The following is a 17,358-nucleotide window of genomic DNA, read 5'->3' as shown; positions in this document are numbered from 1 at the left end:
GTGCTGCTGCAGCCATCAGCTGGGGGAGCCTGCAGCAGCTCCGCTGGGCACTGGCACAGCTGAAGATCAACTATGTGTTTTCAGCAGTGCACTTAACTTGACTGCAGCAATCAGCTCTCAGGTTTCCTCTGCATTCCTTTGACATTATCCCACAACACGCTATTATTAAACTCCAAGACAGATCATTTGAAATGGTGTTTTACTTATTTTTTTCTTTCTTTTTTTTAAATTTCTGTCCTTCATCAGGATCTGTGAAACACCATGGATATTGCTGATTGTTGCTAAACTGTTCTTGGGCAAATTTCCAGTGTCAAAGTAAAGCTGATTTCAAGCTCATATTCACTGAAGAACATATGGGAAACATCAGCACTTCAAAATAAGAAATCATGATATCTTTCTCCATTTTAAACTGAACTCCCAATGTCCTCAATGTTGTTTAGATTTTGCAACCAAGCCAAGTATTTTAGTTGTCACTCTGCTCTTAAATGCCACTTACAGCCATAAATACAGTTTTCCCTCATTATTAAAGCGCTCTTTGTTTTAAGGAATATTTATATATTAAAGCATTAGGGATTCTTATGAGCCTGTTATAAAGTGCAAAACAAAAACCCTACCAGAGGCACAAAACCAAAGTCAGCCAGAAAGTTGCATTTATGACGTTGCTCCTACCACAGAACTGTTACTCATTTTAAACAGATTAGGTAGGGAAAGCTGGGCCTATTTTTTAAGAAATCCTTTTGTTAGACACTAGCTGCCTCAGCTGGCTGGAGCAGTTCCTTGAGAGGAGAAACATGGGCAGGTGACTCTGAAGCAATGATGCCTCATGGCACTGCCAAACCCCGTCAGCACAGCTTGTTCTGCACACACCAATTCCTGCCTGGCACTAACACACAGGGCTTGCAAGAGAAAACAAAAATTACATCATTAAGAATTAGCATTCAAGGGCTTCTCAGGCTTTTATCCATTAGATTTAAGATAGACTGGACTCTGGATTCTTTCCACATTTGTCTTGCCAGCAAGGCTGGGGATGCTTGGCTGCTGCTGGGCCAGTGTACCAGCAGACAGAAGCACTCACTTTTACAAGTGTTATTGACTGAAATTTAGTAATATTTATCCCTACAACTTTTGGCACCAGACAAGATATAAATTCCACTATCCTCATTTGGCGCCTCGAGCTGCTTCAGGAAGCTTGATGTTTTTTCCTTTCCAGAGTTAGTGTTTGTTTGTACATAAAACAATTCTTTGGCCCATACCCATCGGAGTTTACTGAGCTCCTGGCACCACTTCTCTTGTCAGCCTGTTTAAGAGGGGCTTAAGTATCCACAGCCACAGGAACCAATTGAGCAGAGACCTTGGCAAGGTCTAATAATGCTCAAGACTCTCTACAGCTGGTGCTGAAGGGCAGGCGGGCAGTGGAGGGGTCCTGCTGGCAGGGAAGCCTGGCCACCCAACCTGGGAGTGCCACGCTGCTCCTCCCACATGCTGTGGCTCTGGGAACACGTCCAGGGCATGGCAGAGAAGCAGGATCATGAGGGCACACTGCTGAGGCTCACGGCCCTGCTCAGCAGAGCTCACACAGCAGCCACTGGGTGCTTGGTGCAGCAGGAGGGGCAGCAGCGCTCGCTCTGCATCTCAAGGCACCACAAAGCAAAACACTCATAACTAGGACAACTGGCTTGTTGGGGGGGGGGGGAATATGTGCTATTAAAACTGCTCCAGTACTGATGTTCAGCTTAAATAGAGAGCAGCACTGCAATTCTGATTATGTGCAGTTGATGCTGCTTTAATGGATACAGCATTTCACAGGCAGCGCACACTACGCATTACTGTACCATTTTGGTAATGGTAATTATCCCATTTTCTTTTTAAGCAGCACATAAAATAGTCACATAAAGTTTGTGTAAATGTCACACAGGAAAGTTAGGACTATTAGCCGTGCTGTATCTGTTCCTGGCTTTGGAAAAGCCTCAGCTCCTCCCAGCTGCAGACTCTATGGTGCTCACTATGCCCCACTCGCTTGGATGTGTCACCTTCTCTGGCTTTGTGAAAAATAAAAAACAGAATGAGCAGGTGATCTGGAATGACAGGCCTCAATGAAGTTTATAACTAGAGCTCGAAGGTTGCCAATGGCCACAAAGTAAAAGTGATGAATCATATCAAAGAATCAACTTTACTATCCATTAATTAGTTGAAATAAAGTCACTATATACCACCTGCTTCATTCTCTTTTTCTACTCTGACAACTAGGCTTTTATTTGATCAAAGTGCCTTTATCGAGGCACTTCAGATAAAACCCCTACCAAAAAGGGGCCCCTCAATTTTTTAGCCAGTGTTGGCAATGGCAGCACTGAGTGAGCTGCTGCAGGGACCCTGTGCCACAGGGGCTGCGCACATTCCCGGGGCAAGCTGCCACTGCCCACTCCAACAAAGAGCATCAGGAACTCACAGGATTACAGAATTAGGGTATTTGTTATCCAGCAGCTCTGGAGCCAGGGCATGGCACAAACAAACAAGGTGGCAGTTTGAGGGGGGAAGTTTTAGGAGTAAGAGTTTTGGATGAACAGGTTCTTGCCATATCCTGGCTCCTCCCCATCCTTTATGGATAGTTTCTGTATTAACTATTTGTTATGGGTTACAGCAGCACAGCACAAAGCAGCTCCCATCCCCTGCTGCTGGCAGAACACACTCGAGGCAATGCTGCAGTTTTTTGATCACCATCTGCCTCTGGTGTGAGGGGAAGGTAACAGAATCTGCTGGGGACAGAGCTGGTGATGACAGGCGTGCAATCGGTAACGAATGGCCCTGCCCCACCGAGGGACACTCCCAGCAACAATGAGAGGCTGACTCTGAATGAGTGCCTGGATTAGGGAACAACAAGAGGTGACTCTCAAGCATGGCAGGGCAACCTCAACCTTCCCTTTTTCTATAGGCCAAAGAATGAAACCCCTTCCCCTCTCCTACCCCTCTTCCTCCTTCATCAATGTCCTCTTGATGCGATTCTTCCAAACAGCTTTTGACAAAACAAGAGGAAAAGGTCACAGCAGTTAATGTCCCCCTCAACATGATCCTGTTTGAAGCAATGCACTTTTAGAAATTCCAAGATTAATTACTTCAACTTCAGCTTCCCTAGTTTAAACTCCGGTGTCATGACAAAAAATATATCTACAGTAGCCATCCCACAAGATGCTTCTAGACTAGCCAAGCTTGGCTCCATGAGGACCTGAAGGTTTGTGCTCAGAATGAAACATTTAAAATATGTTTACATTGAACCTACTGTTTTACTGCAAGTTATTGCTACAACCAGTAATACCAAGCATATTTGCCACTAAAAGCCTGAAGACCTCTGAGGTCTTGAAAAAGAAATGCTGAGATCCCAGAGGGCTCCTCTGAAGGTCAGCATGACAGAAACAACCAGAGACAAAGGGAAGGAAGACAGCTTTGCCTTGACATAGTGGCAAGGCAAGGTCTGGAGACAGACTCCCAGCCCACCTGCTCAGTTCCCTCCTGCAGGTTGCATGTTTGCCTGTTTAAAATTAAATTGCATTTAGCTAAAACCTGCAGTGAGTCCATTACATCGGCCACTTCCTGCAGCACTGGAGAAAGCAGGGGGATATGAGTGCCAGAGGCTTGTATCTGACAGGCTCCAGGCACACCAGCTTCCCCTCTAAAACCTTAAAAACACTAATTGTGAAGACTTGTGTCTTATTCCTTAAATTCCCTCATGAGCACAGGTACAGCACATTCTTAAACCATTATACAGTGGACTGTTCCTCTAGGTATCCTTTATACACAGGATAAAGGAAGGAAGGATGAAGGAGAAATGAAGGAGAAACAAGTATCTCTTCAGTGTTAACAGTAAAGAAAATTTTCCAAAGTTACACATGCCACAATACCAAAATGTGTAAGGACTCATTTTGAAAAGTATGCTCATCCCCCAAAACACACCTCTGTAGGTGTGCTGGAGTCATCTTCTGACCACACCAGACTAACCAGTAAATTCAATTTTACAACAGTAAGGTCAGGGCCATATTTCTCCCCCCTCTTCCTGTCAATTGCAGTAAAAAGAAGAATAGAAAACACATTAGCAGGAGAACAATGATGTTAAAAATACATACCAGTATATCCAGGCAGGCTGCTTTCAGTAGAGTTATTTGGTCTGCAATGGTCAAACTTGTAAAGCCTGGCAATCGCTTTGCAAATTCCACTATTTTAATAATGCACTTCGTTGCAAGTTCACTGAATTTGTCCCAAAGCCCAAGGTCCAGTCGAACCCGATGATCTGCGCTGGAGTTCTGGAAAGACAGACAGACAGACAGAAGGCACCATAAATCAACAACGTCCCTTTCAGCAATCGGTTTTCAAGGGAAGGAAACAACTACCACGTTTTCCTTCCAGAAGTACTTTCTATTAACATTCCAGGCATTTTCTGCAGCTTGCTGTCGGGATGATGCTGGTTTTAAACTTGGATTAATCGCCTGAAAATTCCTTGGATATTTCTCTGTTACTTATGATTGCAGAGGCCATCTGTACAAGGAATACAAATGAACTTAAACATTTCCAAATGCCACCCTCATTATTCTTCCTTGCCATTATATAATAAGTGCATTGAGAAAGACAATTTACAGTTGTACCCCAGAAAATATAAATGAACAGTGGAACAAGAATATTGGGTCCTCCTCTGGAAAAAGCAGCACAATATTTGGAACATAGTTTCACATACTTAAGGTCTTACAAAATTGGTTCTGCTTAATTTCTCTGCTCTGTGGCCCTGCCACAGCTTTCTGAAGCTACAGTCTCCCATGACTTACAGAGCATTTATTTACATAATGCTAAGGAAAATCCCATGTGCCTTGATGAATGCTACGTGCTCATTTGATGGCGCATCCAACATACATCCCCTCTGCTGGAAGTGTAACAAGGACATTCTGGTGGCATCTTTCAGGGAATGTTTATATTCACCTACCTCAAAGTCTCCATCATTTTCTAGAGTGCATAGGAAACTTGTGTTAAGTTTGTGATCAAACTCACATTTTTATATATTTGGAACAACCACTTAACCCTTGAAAAAGCTGAACATGTCAGCCAAGAACAGTCTGACTCAAAATCTGCTGTGACCCAGTTGATGCCAGCCCACAAAGGCTGGTTGTCATGAGCAGATCTGGTGAGTCCATTCCAATCCATACAGGACTCCAGCAGAGTGACAAGAAACAGGTAATGACAGAGCTCTGAAGTACCCAAATCTCCTTCTGCCCTCACATGCAGTGTATTGTCAGCATTTGATATTTAGGATGCAGCCAGTGTGATGGTGTCCCCCAGCCCCCTGTTTCATAAGGCACCAAGTTCAGAGTGCATTGCAGCTGCCTTCAGCATCTGGGTGATCTCCTCTTCACTGCAGGAGGAATTTTACCTATAAAAATATGCTCAGGCAGTGGCTTCCTCCCCAGCTGCAGAGGAAGCCCATGTGATCAGCCGCCTCAGTCCCAGCTGGTTGAAGTTAAAATGTTAAATTAACTTTAAAATTAAACTTAAATGAGCAGAGTCTCAACCTAAAAGTCTAACAGACATGGCAGATTAAATAGCCATCAAAAAGCATTCAAATTACACAGATCACACTTTCGTGGAGGAAACATTTCCAATGAGCCTGCCACCACCACTGCTGATGGTGAGGACATCCACCTCTTAGAAAACCACTGAAGCCATTATCTTGTCAGCTTTCTTTGGTTCACAGGAAGGACACAGGGCTGGAAGAGGTTGGTGGGGCAATGTGGAGTGAGCTCAGCTTGGCTGTGATGCTCTGGACCCCATCCCAGCACTGCCTCCACAAGACACCACCACTACCATCAGTCATGAAGGGGAAAGCCCTGACGGGTCCCCAGGGCGCCACCAGCCTGACATTCACCCTCACTGGGAACAGCGTGGAGATTTGAGCCAGGAATATTTACATTAGGACCTAATTGGAAAAAATAAACGCTGACTGTGCTGAGCAGTCTGAAAGAGCATGCATGCTCTTTCCTGCTACCCTTCTCTTTAGGGGATAATTAATTCACTTCATCATTTCTATTTGAATTTTTATTCTGGAAACTTCCTCTATTTTCTTTTGGGTTTTTTTAAATGACAAAAGAAAATATCTCCATAATGCTAAACCTAAAGTATTGCCTTCAAAATGGTCCAAAACTAATGAGTTAACAGTGATTGTAATGCCCTTTGAAACATTTCTCTCAGCTACTGGAGTATGCATCCCTCAGATTTATTTTATTTCATCCTCAAGGACCTTGGTGAAATACAGTACATTGGAGGAAAAATAAGATCAAGATGTGCAGTCATTCAGGCTGTAATTAAATTTAATAGGCAGTTTATCCAGTCCATAGAAAGATGGCATAGCAGAGAGCTACACAAAGCAGAGCCTAAAGCAGGAAATCATTTTACAATAGGGTATCCATCTGGAAAAAAAGACGTTGCATGAAACCAGCAAGTGTGAACGAAATCTTCATCAGTATCATATGAGGTTACTTTATCATGCTGCAGTGCCAGCAACGGGAAGTTTGACGTGTCTTCTATTAGGAGTAATGCACAGCCGTCGTAACTAATGTAAATCTAACTCTCTATTATGCAAACTGAAGAGAAGGGGCAGTTAATAAAATACAAAATAACCAGGTGTTTTATTTGCCAGGTGCCAGATCCCTCAGCATTGAAGCTAATGTGGTTTGCACATTACCTCTGAGATGCTACAAATGGAAAGAGTTTTAACATTCTATCTGTTAATGAACGCCAAAACAAGTGTCACAGGAAAGAGCTGGATTTTTAGCAGCATTTCTCAGTATTGAAAAACCCAAACTGACTCAATATCTATGTATAGGTTGAACAATAAAACACAGGGTTAAAAAAAAATGCACAACAGAAATAAAAATTCTTATTAGATTTGCCTGGAGATCTCCTCTATCCATGCTGTGAAAAAGATGCAGACGCTATGACTTTTCCTGAATATTTTACTGAAGCAGGTTTTTGGGTGTCTTTTCCAGGAGCAGTCTCACATGTTTTTCAGGCCTATGCACCAGTGCACATATGGTGGAACAATACTGTAATGCACCCTAGTGGCATCTTTATCAGTGGAAAAGCCCAACCTTGCTATGAAATCCAATTAAACAGCTATTTTTGCCACATAAATTGATCCCATTTTTTCCATCATTTTTGTTTTTTCATTGCAGGCTGCTCTGTATCCACATTAACAATATGGGATGAGGTACTCGTAGAAACATACACAGCAGCAGAATCCCTACTGTCTTTAAAATCCACTTTACAAAGGAAATAAGGCTCACAGGGGCACTCTGCCCTAATCAGGAGCACTCGTGATGCCTCTTTAGTAAAAGCAGCAACGCACTCCAGCTCCAGCGAGTTCGCTGAGGACCACAGCACATGTCCCTGCTCAGTCCCAGTATCAGGAGATACACACATTTCTATATATGTATATATTCCTCTTCAATGGCACTGAACAATAGCTGTGTAACTTCTAAGACCAGCACTTACAAAGAACAAAAGGCTGTCAAGATGTGGAACCTCTTCACTTCCAGCTAGCCAAGAGCAACCCAGGAGAATCTGCAGCAAGGGTCTGCAGAGCCGAAGTTGTTTTGTGTTTTATCCTCCCTTTATCACAAGGCTGGATGTAACACAGCTGTAGACTTACAAATAATACCACTCTCAAGGGACAAGCAGTATAGTTACACTCAATTATACTATAAAGTATGACATTCCAGAGAAATTACTCAGGCACTCTCTCTTACCTGGATGACAGTAATAAAACAGATCTGTTTATGATAGACTTTTGGAATCCATTACATTTAAACAGCTTGCTGATTCTCATCATTGGTAGAACTGTACTTGTCACTGCCCACCAAATGCAACTGTTAAGCCAAATGACCCAGGGAATTTAACACAGGGGCTATTCTCCCATTATTTTAAGTAGACTTCTATTAATTATGCAATTAAAGGGCCACTTTTTAAACAGCAGATGGATATAAAAAATAATTGAAAATGCTTCTCCAAAACCATTTTAATAGCTAAAAATACACAATGGTAGCAGAAAAAAATCACCATGTAACCCTTCCCTCTGGGAAATGCAGGCGGCAGTCCTCAAGAGTGACAGGAGCCAGATACAGAAGCCAAATGCCTGAACAGGTTTTTATTTTTACTATATCTCTGTAAGGTCTCTTTTATGTTACACTCCTATAATTTTTTGCACTTTTTAGCAACAAATGAAATCTTTTAAAACAGTCTGAATGATTGTGTAACCAAAGGCACTTGGGGGCTGCTCGTGCAGAACACTTTCTTCCATCCACCATCCCTGTCAGTACACAAATGCAAGGCTCACAAAATCCAATGGAATCCACATTGGTTAGAAACACTCACTTCTCACCTCTCACTTAGAGAATTAAATTAAAAACTCTATAGTTATAAAAGCAATCTGTGTGCTCTGTAGTGCAAGCATGCCATGCCTCATGACTGACAGCATGCAGAACCAGGCACAAAAGCAGGACTGGGGGCAATCTTCCACATGTACTAGATTGTTACTATCAAAAAAAGCAGTGTGGCATAGGCTTTTAGCCTATAGGCTCCCCTTGGACTCAGCACTTAGAAAAAGGGCTCTGTTGTTTTTTGATTTCTGGTCTCTGCTTCAAGTGTCTCAGGTTGTTGAGGGAGCCCTGCTGTTTGATCCGCAGCTGCTGGTAGTGTCCAGGCACCAGAGCTGTGCTCGTGTGACCAGCACACACAGCTTCCACATCCCAGATCCTCTTGGATCCTCAGTGCTGCAGAAAGGATTATCCCCTGCCCCTGGGCTGGCAGGAGGCTGGAGGGGAAGGTGACCCTTATTCCAGCCTCAGCACTAATCTGTCCTTCCCACATGAGCTCTTAACACTGAAGTCCTACATAAAATGCCAAAGTGGCTGCCAGACCTTACCTAGATGAGAGATTTATACACTCTGCACTTCACACACAGACTATGAGAATGCAGCAAGAGGACAGTATTTAGCACCACTGCTATTAGTTCTGATGCAGTGTTTGAAGGATGCTGCATTGCTCTCAAAGATTCAAGGTAAGCCAAAATTAACTCTTTCAGCATAATTCTGTTATTGCAACTTGTTCCATGACAAAGCAGGAGAGGGTGAGCCCTGTGCAGCAATTCCCCGCTTTGGACTTCCAACAGAGCAAAGCTGAAAACAAGAAATCTCCTGCCCCAGGCTGTCCCATCAGGCTAGAGATATGAATGACCAATACCCAGCCTCAGAAAGAGTGCAGTCAAATCATGGCTACTCGTGTTCCATAGACAGCCCAGATTCATCTGCTCATTACTGAGATCCAGGTGCTCTCAACAAGGGCTCTAAAATTCCAACAGAGGCATAAACTCCCCATGGAGTTCAGACAGAACCTAAGGACGAAGGCATCAGCAGTGGGTGTGCTATGCAACAAGGCCCTCTCCAATTTCATCCACTTGTATAATTTCAAGAGCTAAAAGATTAATGATACTTCAGCATCCAGTACCTAATGCAAGTGTAGAGGTGCCAAGGTTTATCTTTCAACCCTCGAGGATCTTTGGCAATTCCCAGGATACAGTGCAGTGCCATCCCACCAGCTGCAGTGCACTCTGCTAACTCCCAGCTAAGGTGGAAATACATTCTAATGTGTTCCTGCTGGGAAGGACCAGAGAAACATGGGGAGGACAGGCTCCTTCCCCAGTACTAACCAGTTTACATGGGGGTCAGATTTAAATGTGAAAAGTGCTGGTGAAAATACTGTCACAACATGAAATATGTACCTTTTTCTAAAATCACACCATATGTACTTGCTTTTCTTGCACTTAAATACCAAGTCTTACACTCAGACCTCAGTTTTGGGCCTTGCACTCTGTTTCGTAAATAGGTTAATATGCCATTAAAAAGCACCCTGATTGCTGAAACAGTGAATATTGTGGGTACACAGGGATTTGCCTACATCACTCTGAGAAACTGAATGTTTGTTTCAATAGCAGAAAATTTACTCAAACCAGAGAGCAACCCAGTGAGAGCAGTGTTCCACCACGCATCTGAGGACTGGTCCCAGATCTTCAGCTGGGGCTGGAGGGCAAGAACCATGGAGGCAGCTGTCTCCTTGCCCCAGACCTGCCACACCACTCCTAAACTCCTGCTCTCAGCAATAAGAGCATGTGCCTGACTACCTCAGGATGTTTTGCACACCCCTCTGAAACAGTCAATGCTGCTGCAACCAACAGCAAGCCCAGACTCAGTAGTCATTTCTTAACTGATAAGGTTCTAAACATTACCTAACAGTTATTTTTCATAATTTCTTTTATTATTGGATTTGCAAACTTGACGTTCAATTTTCTTTAATCAATTAATTTCACTGACTCTCCCTGTATTTAGCAATATATTTATGTATAGAAGAAAAATTATTTCCCTGACTCATGTCTGGAGAAATTCCCACAGTACTGAGCTTCTTAATGGGGGGGCTGATTTTTCATTTCTAAAAGCAGCAAAACTTTTTGCTGTTATGGGACCTTTTGGTAGACTGGAAAAGGATGTATAATTTTTTGGGGCTGTCATGTGCAGAGCCAGGAGTTGAACTCAGTGATCCTTGTGGGTCCCTTCCAACTCAGGATATTCTATGATTCTAGGAATAAACTGCAAATGAGCGTTTTGGAAACTGTTTTACTTAAACATTTAATATTTTCCTTGACCTTGGTAGCTTTGGGACTATCACCAGTAATCCAGCAGCATTTAAGAACTCCCTACACCTGCAAAGTTGTAATCTGCTGATGCACGAGCAGAGATCACATCTTTGGGAGCCAAGAAATGTCTAATGAATGATGGAATGTCACTGACTCATGGTCTCAGAGCTGGTCCTTTGGCTGGATTTATCCTCCAGGAGTCTCTGGTGATACCGCTAAGTAGCGCTCACATCTAAGTGCAATTTCTCTCCCCAGCAGGCAGGCAGCCTGGGCACACACACCTCTGGTTTTTTCCTGGCTTAGGAGGTGTAAAGAGTGAATCTACTGCTCCACCTATTAAAAATGTCCAGGGCCTCCAAAACTCACATCATCCAGGCATATCCAGAAGGCTCTGTGCCTCAAATCATACTCACCGTAGTGTATTTTCCCAGCTGGCAGAGCGAGGGGAAGGTTTCCTGGTGAGCTTTTCGGATCTTCTCAGTGAGATCGTCTAACTCTGCTGTCATTTCATAGTTTTCTGTGGACTCCTGCTTTGAAGGTTCCTTCTTCTTTTTGTTCCTGTCATTTCTGACAGCTGTAAGAAAAGCAGAGATACAGATCACATGGGGTTATTCGGATCAATCTATGTTGCTTTTGCTGCTCTATTTCAAATCACTGTAAAACGCTGCTATTTTAAACACACATTATTTTAGCTGAATATAAAAATGTTATATGCCCAGAGGACATTAATTCCAGCCTACTCATTTAAAAATAATTTAAGAACTAAATGTAGTGAGCAGTGATTAAACCAAACTTCCACAGGGGTTTGTTGTGGGTGTGCCATCACAATCCCACATTATCAGCCTTCCAGGAAAGTCTACTGAAACTTCTTATGCACAGTGTCTTAGTAGCTTTGTGAGGTGGGATTTTTCCACTGTAGAACTACAGTTGTGCACGGTGGATGGCAAAGCCCTTTGCAGTGAAGCAGTCACTATTTTATTGGATGTGAGCAACACTAAAAAAAGACAGCAAATGTCTTTCTTCTTAAGTACCTCAGCATGGAAGATAACAAAGCCCCACACTAATACAAACTCCACCAAACAGAAGTTATTTAAAAGGAAAGTTAAATGTGAAAACAGTAAACAAAAGAAGATGAAACACGTTAAACTCAAGTTCTGAAGATCAAAGGAGAAGCACAAATACTTGAAAGAGAAAAAATGGCAGTGAAGCTATCTAAAGTTGCTTGCCATCTGCTTCTGCACTCAGATCAGCCTTCTACCTTCCCCCGGCCGTGGGGGATTACTGGAAATATGCATTGTGCTCACTCGTGCTGTAATTGATTTCCCACATATTTGTGTTTTGTAATAAAATATGACAGCTGCTCCATCACCATGCTGCTCTTTGTTCTTTTAATGAAAATAGCTTAATTTTACAAAACGTGCCCAGGAGATAAGTCCATGTCCACAGTATTGCCAGTAATTGTGAATTTTATCAAGAGTCTTGCTGTTAGCTAAAGCTAACGTCTTAAGTGTAACCAGATGCATAAGGCTTTACAACAAAGCCAAGCAAAATCAATCCTTCTCCCCAAAGACTCCATGTCAATATTAAACACCCTGAAGACTAAATCTTACTGGATAAATAAAACCAATCTTAACATTGTTAGTATTCAAAACCTCACGATATTTAAAACAAGGCCCTAAACTCGGAGGGTGCAGCTGGTGGGTTTGGCACTTGTGAGCATGGCTGGGGATTTTGGATGGCCAAAGACCTGCTGATTCTTATTTGTACTGTCCTGCCCCAGAAAGTGCATCTATCTGTGCCAAAGGGAGAGAAGCACAAAGCCACCTCCATGCCAGCTCTTTATCCCTGTGGGTTCCCCAGGCCCATCGCCACATCTTCTGTGGTCGCCTCCTACATGCCAGTGAACCACAATAATCATAAAGAGCAGAAAAAATAGTGGGCTGGGCAAGCATCAGAGTCAGAGGCATCTACAGAAATAACATATTGTGTGTAATAGAAAACAAGGAGTAGAGATGTGGTGAACATTTGTTTCTCCTTCACAAGGCCATTAGGCACACAGTCCATGCAATGTATGGCTCTGGTCTTCTCACTAAAGGTCTGAATTTGCAACTGAGAGAATTCTGACACCAGTCATGCACATTTTAAGCATGAACTTGACTTAACTGTGTGACAGACCTCACTGAAGTCAATAATGTGCTTGGCTGGATCAGGGCTGGGTTGCTGAGCACCACACTGGATTAAAACCTAACCTTGAATTCTGGTGTTTGGAGAACACAGACCCAAAGGAGACCAGCAAGAGTGGACCAAAAAGGTTATTCCTTGCAAAGGTACAATGTTATCAGTGCAGTCAGATTTAGGGGGATGGACTGGTCGCTCCCCACTTCCTTTTACAAGCTTTCCCCTCAAGCAAATACTCTGATTTGTTTGCTGGACCCCAGGGCAGAGCACAAGCACCATGTTTTGCACTGAAAAAACATCCAAGACCCAGAGCTATGTCTCGAGTGCTGCAAACTGCCACTGCACTTCAGAAACAAATCCTAATCACTGCTGTACTTGGGAGATAAAGGAGTTCCTTAGAAAACTCTGTAAACTCCTACACAACCACAAAGAGCAATAAACCTTTGTCACAAAGCCCCAGTTACTTATAGCTCTACAAGCTGACTGACAAATTTGCCAAGCAGGCGGCCTCAACAACCACTTCCCTCAACAGTTTTGAGCTCCTCGTGCAATTTGAATGCATTATTCAGGCCAGGCTTCGAAGCAGGTGCCAAGGGGTCCCTGAGACCAGGAGATAACTCTGGCAGGAACCCTGCCATGCTCCTTTGCTATCCCAGCACTGCTCCTTCTGCAGTGTACCTGAAGTTCCTTTCCCTCCAAAGGCCACCATAGGGACAGCTGCTGATCAGTCCTCATCACCAAATTGGCCCAGCTCTGTTCTCTTTCTCTTTTGGTGCAAATCAGAGGGTAGAAAGGGGAGAAGTAACACAGCCTGAAAACTAGGAACATTTTTTGTTACTCATTAACTTTCTTATATGATTCTGATAGCTTTTAAAATAACGAAAATCCAGAATAATATATATCTTCTTACTTTATTCATTAAGACTGCATCAGACCTGTCAGTGTTTCCATATTCCCTGTAAGACAATGGATTAAAGTGCTGATGTATAACACCCAAGCTCCAAAAATATAAAGCATTTCAATAACACCGAATTATTGGACAGATTTAACTACAGTTATAAATCAACATGCAAAAAAAAAAAAAAGCACAGAAAGACCTTAAGACAAGACTATGTTTAAAAGAGTTAAATAAAAACATATAAACACACACACACACATTTATGCAGTAAATTTAAAAACCATCACTGCTCTGGGAACAGGAACTGTCACACCGCATGTGGGAAGGGTTTTGGATTACAGCTTATGCTTATATTACATAAATCACACCTTTTGGTATCTTGATCTTTACATGCATATGATCACATCAATCCCCGATGCAATTCCACTGCCTTTTAATGATGATACACCAGTGATGAATCTGTGTCACAGTTAATGCTGTCGTGGAAAACTCAGGTTATGAATTTCATTACTCGTGCACTAAATTCTCACTTGATGGCTGCATTAATTAGGAGCTCCCAACAGGGGACAGTATGGAAGCTCTCTTGCCCTATGAGAACTCTTGGAAGTTAAAGAAAAATAAATAAGGCGGTAGTGAGGGGAAGGAGCATGAAAAAAGGTGTATCTTGATACGTGAGGAAGCCAGGTCTTGGCGTGTCTCAGAAGGCTGAGTGACACACGCCCACACCTGAGCACGTCTGCTTCAATCCATCTTCCTGTGACAGCTTCCCTGTCCCCTTGACACACACGCCAGGACTTGCACTTCCACACCCAGAAACCTCCAGGCAGCCACAGCAGGGTTCGCAAGCTGGCAAAGGAACTTTCTGCTGCCTTAAGATAGCCCCTACCTTCAGATGTTCAGCCTCCTCCCTGATGGTAGGGGGGCAGAACATCACCTCTTGTCCTGCTCAGTCTGTTCTCCTCACCCCAGGACTGCCATTCCCTTTTCCTTAGCCTCAGATACACTTTCCCTTTTCTGCACAAATTGATGGACAGGGCATAAAAGGTGCATGAGGGTCAGATGCATTCTTCAAGGAAACAGGGCCTGCTGCAGATGGAACTAAGTATAGAGAAGACACAAACAGCTTCTCTTGGAGAACCCCAGTGCTCTCATTTAGTAACCTTGCAGCAATTCTCCTGCCTGAGTGGGGTCATTTCAAGCATGTCCTAATGCAGGGAATCGTCCAGTCTTAAACACAAACCCCTCAGGTCCACCAAACTTAGCCACTGTTTGGCTAAGTATAAGCTGGGATCCAGCCCATGAGATTTAGACAGTTTCTAGGCAATCAGGTAAAATCACGGAATAGCGAATATTTGTACATCCATTTGTCAAAGGTGGCACAAACATGTCCAAGGGAGAAGAACTTGCGACTCACAATGCAATTTTTCCTACTACTTGCACAACCTGCACTTCCCCAGACATCCAGAAGATACACAGACAACTCCTTTCATGTATTAAAATGATTAATCAGCTATAAATTCATTATTTGAAATGCTATCACTGCAGTTTTGTGTCTTGGAGATCCCCGTGACCTTTGAAGAGCTCTGTGTACCAGTTAGCTGGTTTTGTTCCTGTAGCAACAACTACTAGTGCTTCCAGTCAGTTCACATTCCTGTAAAACCACACTTCTCTTGTCCCCAAATATTTTGGAAGTTACTCGTTAAGCTAACAAACCTCAAAAGCACCATAAAGCACACAGAGCAAGTCAGTAATTGCAGAGTGCTGGGCACAAGGTCGGTCTGCAAAAAGACTCCTTTTGTTTGTAAAGCCCAATGAGAAGCGAAGTGAGAGGTGAACTGAGGTAGGAACGCTGCAGACCTGCCAGTTCTCCCTTCTGGGCAGAGGCTCACTGTCCTGCCTGTCCTCCTGCTCCTTGGGAAGCCAGCTGTCCCTGTCTGAACACCAGGGAGCCTGGGCAGGCTGATGGTGCCACGCGTGGCTGTGGGGCTGATCCCCAGCACTGCAGCTGGGAAATCCAGCAGCACCAAGCTGTTGGCTAGGGTGGAAACCCACAAGCCTTGCACAGCTCCTCCATGCTCTTGCTTCTCAAACTCCAGAGGCAGCTGCTAAAAAAATTCAAATTCTGGCACAAGTTAGCAGCTGTGGCCAATTTCAGTCAAATATTTCAGTCAAATAAGCAAAATGCTCACCTAGTGCCAATGCCAAGTGTGCTCCATCAGGTTAAATGCCCATGATATACCACACATTACTCTTCAACAAACTGTGCTAAATGGCATGGGATGGCAGTCCATAAGGGTGTCTTTCCCAACAGTCACCTTGGAAAATTTCAAACCAAGGGAGCCCTAGCAACCCTGCTGCTACTGCTGAACTAGGTAGGCTCTCTGACCCCATGGTCCAAAGCAACATCCAGCTGCACATCCCAGGCAGATTCCAGGCCTGAGAACTGGTGGAGTAAAGCACAAAGATGAGAGAACTCAAGGAGTTTAAGCTTCCAATCGCCAAGACACGTAAAGGAACAAAACAATCATCTCAAAAGCAGCAGAATCACACTAGATAAGCTGACGAGCCATCAATCCAGGACGGTGGGACTCCTGCTCACATTAACAGCAGTGCAATTGTGAGCCAAACACACTAAAATATGCAGAATGCCAGGTAGTTATAAATAGATTGGTTTCCTAGGTCGTGATTTCCAGATGAAATAATGTTTTCTTTTAGGCAAAACAGCTCAGTCTTAAAAAAAGCCAGGAAACTATTTTAAAACAAATTTCCATGCCAAAACTTGGCTTTGACATATGGAGAATGATTGGAGACAAAGACCATTTCAAACACAAAACTCTCATTTCTAATGGACAAAGCGAATAACAAGTACACAGTTGTGTAAGGGGCTTACAAAACCAGAACACATCAAAACCTGCATATTTTGTAGCTGATTCTGAGAAATCAACCATGTCAGCTGTTGGATAACAATCGCCAGAAGAAAACATCTCAAATTAAGTGAGATAGTATCTCTCTACAGACACATATCAAAATTAACAGGGAGCACAGAGAAACAATCATGGAAGACATTTCATAAGCACCTGGCACGCTATCATTTTTCCCCAGGCACAGAGCAAGCACATCCATTACAGAACTCGAGCCCGCCCAGGGTTTCCTATTGAGAAATAACATTCAGCTATGGCAAACCCGCCCCGGCCAACGCGCCAGGAACCTCAGTTCAACCACAGGGGAACACACCACACATCAAGAAGACATCGTCCTGTCTCCTGCCTTCACGTACACTGGCCCTTCCAGACACTCCTGGTATTTTTATTTTTTTTAACCTTTTTTTTCTTTTTTTTTTGAGGAAGGTAAATTTGAACTTTGCCTTGCAGCTTTGTATTATTCATTACATAATTGTTACGTTTTATTAGAAATATGATCTATTATAGCCTTGAATATGGTAACTTAAATGACATTGAAAATTAGATTATTCTGATTATTAGAGAAGTGAGAAAGGTACTAAACATTTGTAAGGCTGATAATCAATCAGTGTATCCATGTGAGTGCAATAAAAATCAATCAGGAG

General features: G+C 43.2%; 1 protein-coding gene across 6 annotated transcripts in view; it reads right to left on the bottom strand.

The window, feature by feature from the left end:
* Window positions 1–17,358, bottom strand: part of RARB (retinoic acid receptor beta) — a 191,461-nt gene that overhangs the window by 9,424 nt on the left and 164,679 nt on the right. For all 6 annotated transcript variants that reach the window (XM_059490586.1, XM_059490592.1, XM_059490600.1 and 3 more), the window contains 2 exons: window positions 11,131–11,291; window positions 4,116–4,292 (listed from right to left, as the gene is read on the bottom strand). In XM_059490586.1, the coding sequence (XP_059346569.1) occupies window positions 4,116–4,292; window positions 11,131–11,291 (338 nt within the window). The remainder of the gene's footprint in view (window positions 1–4,115; window positions 4,293–11,130; window positions 11,292–17,358) is intronic.

Source organism: Ammospiza nelsoni, chromosome 1 (assembly GCF_027579445.1).
Source record: "Ammospiza nelsoni isolate bAmmNel1 chromosome 1, bAmmNel1.pri, whole genome shotgun sequence".
Lineage (NCBI taxonomy): Eukaryota > Metazoa > Chordata > Aves > Passeriformes > Passerellidae > Ammospiza > Ammospiza nelsoni.
The sequence above is the reverse complement of the archived record's forward strand: the minus strand, read 5'-3'. Positions and strand labels throughout refer to the sequence as shown.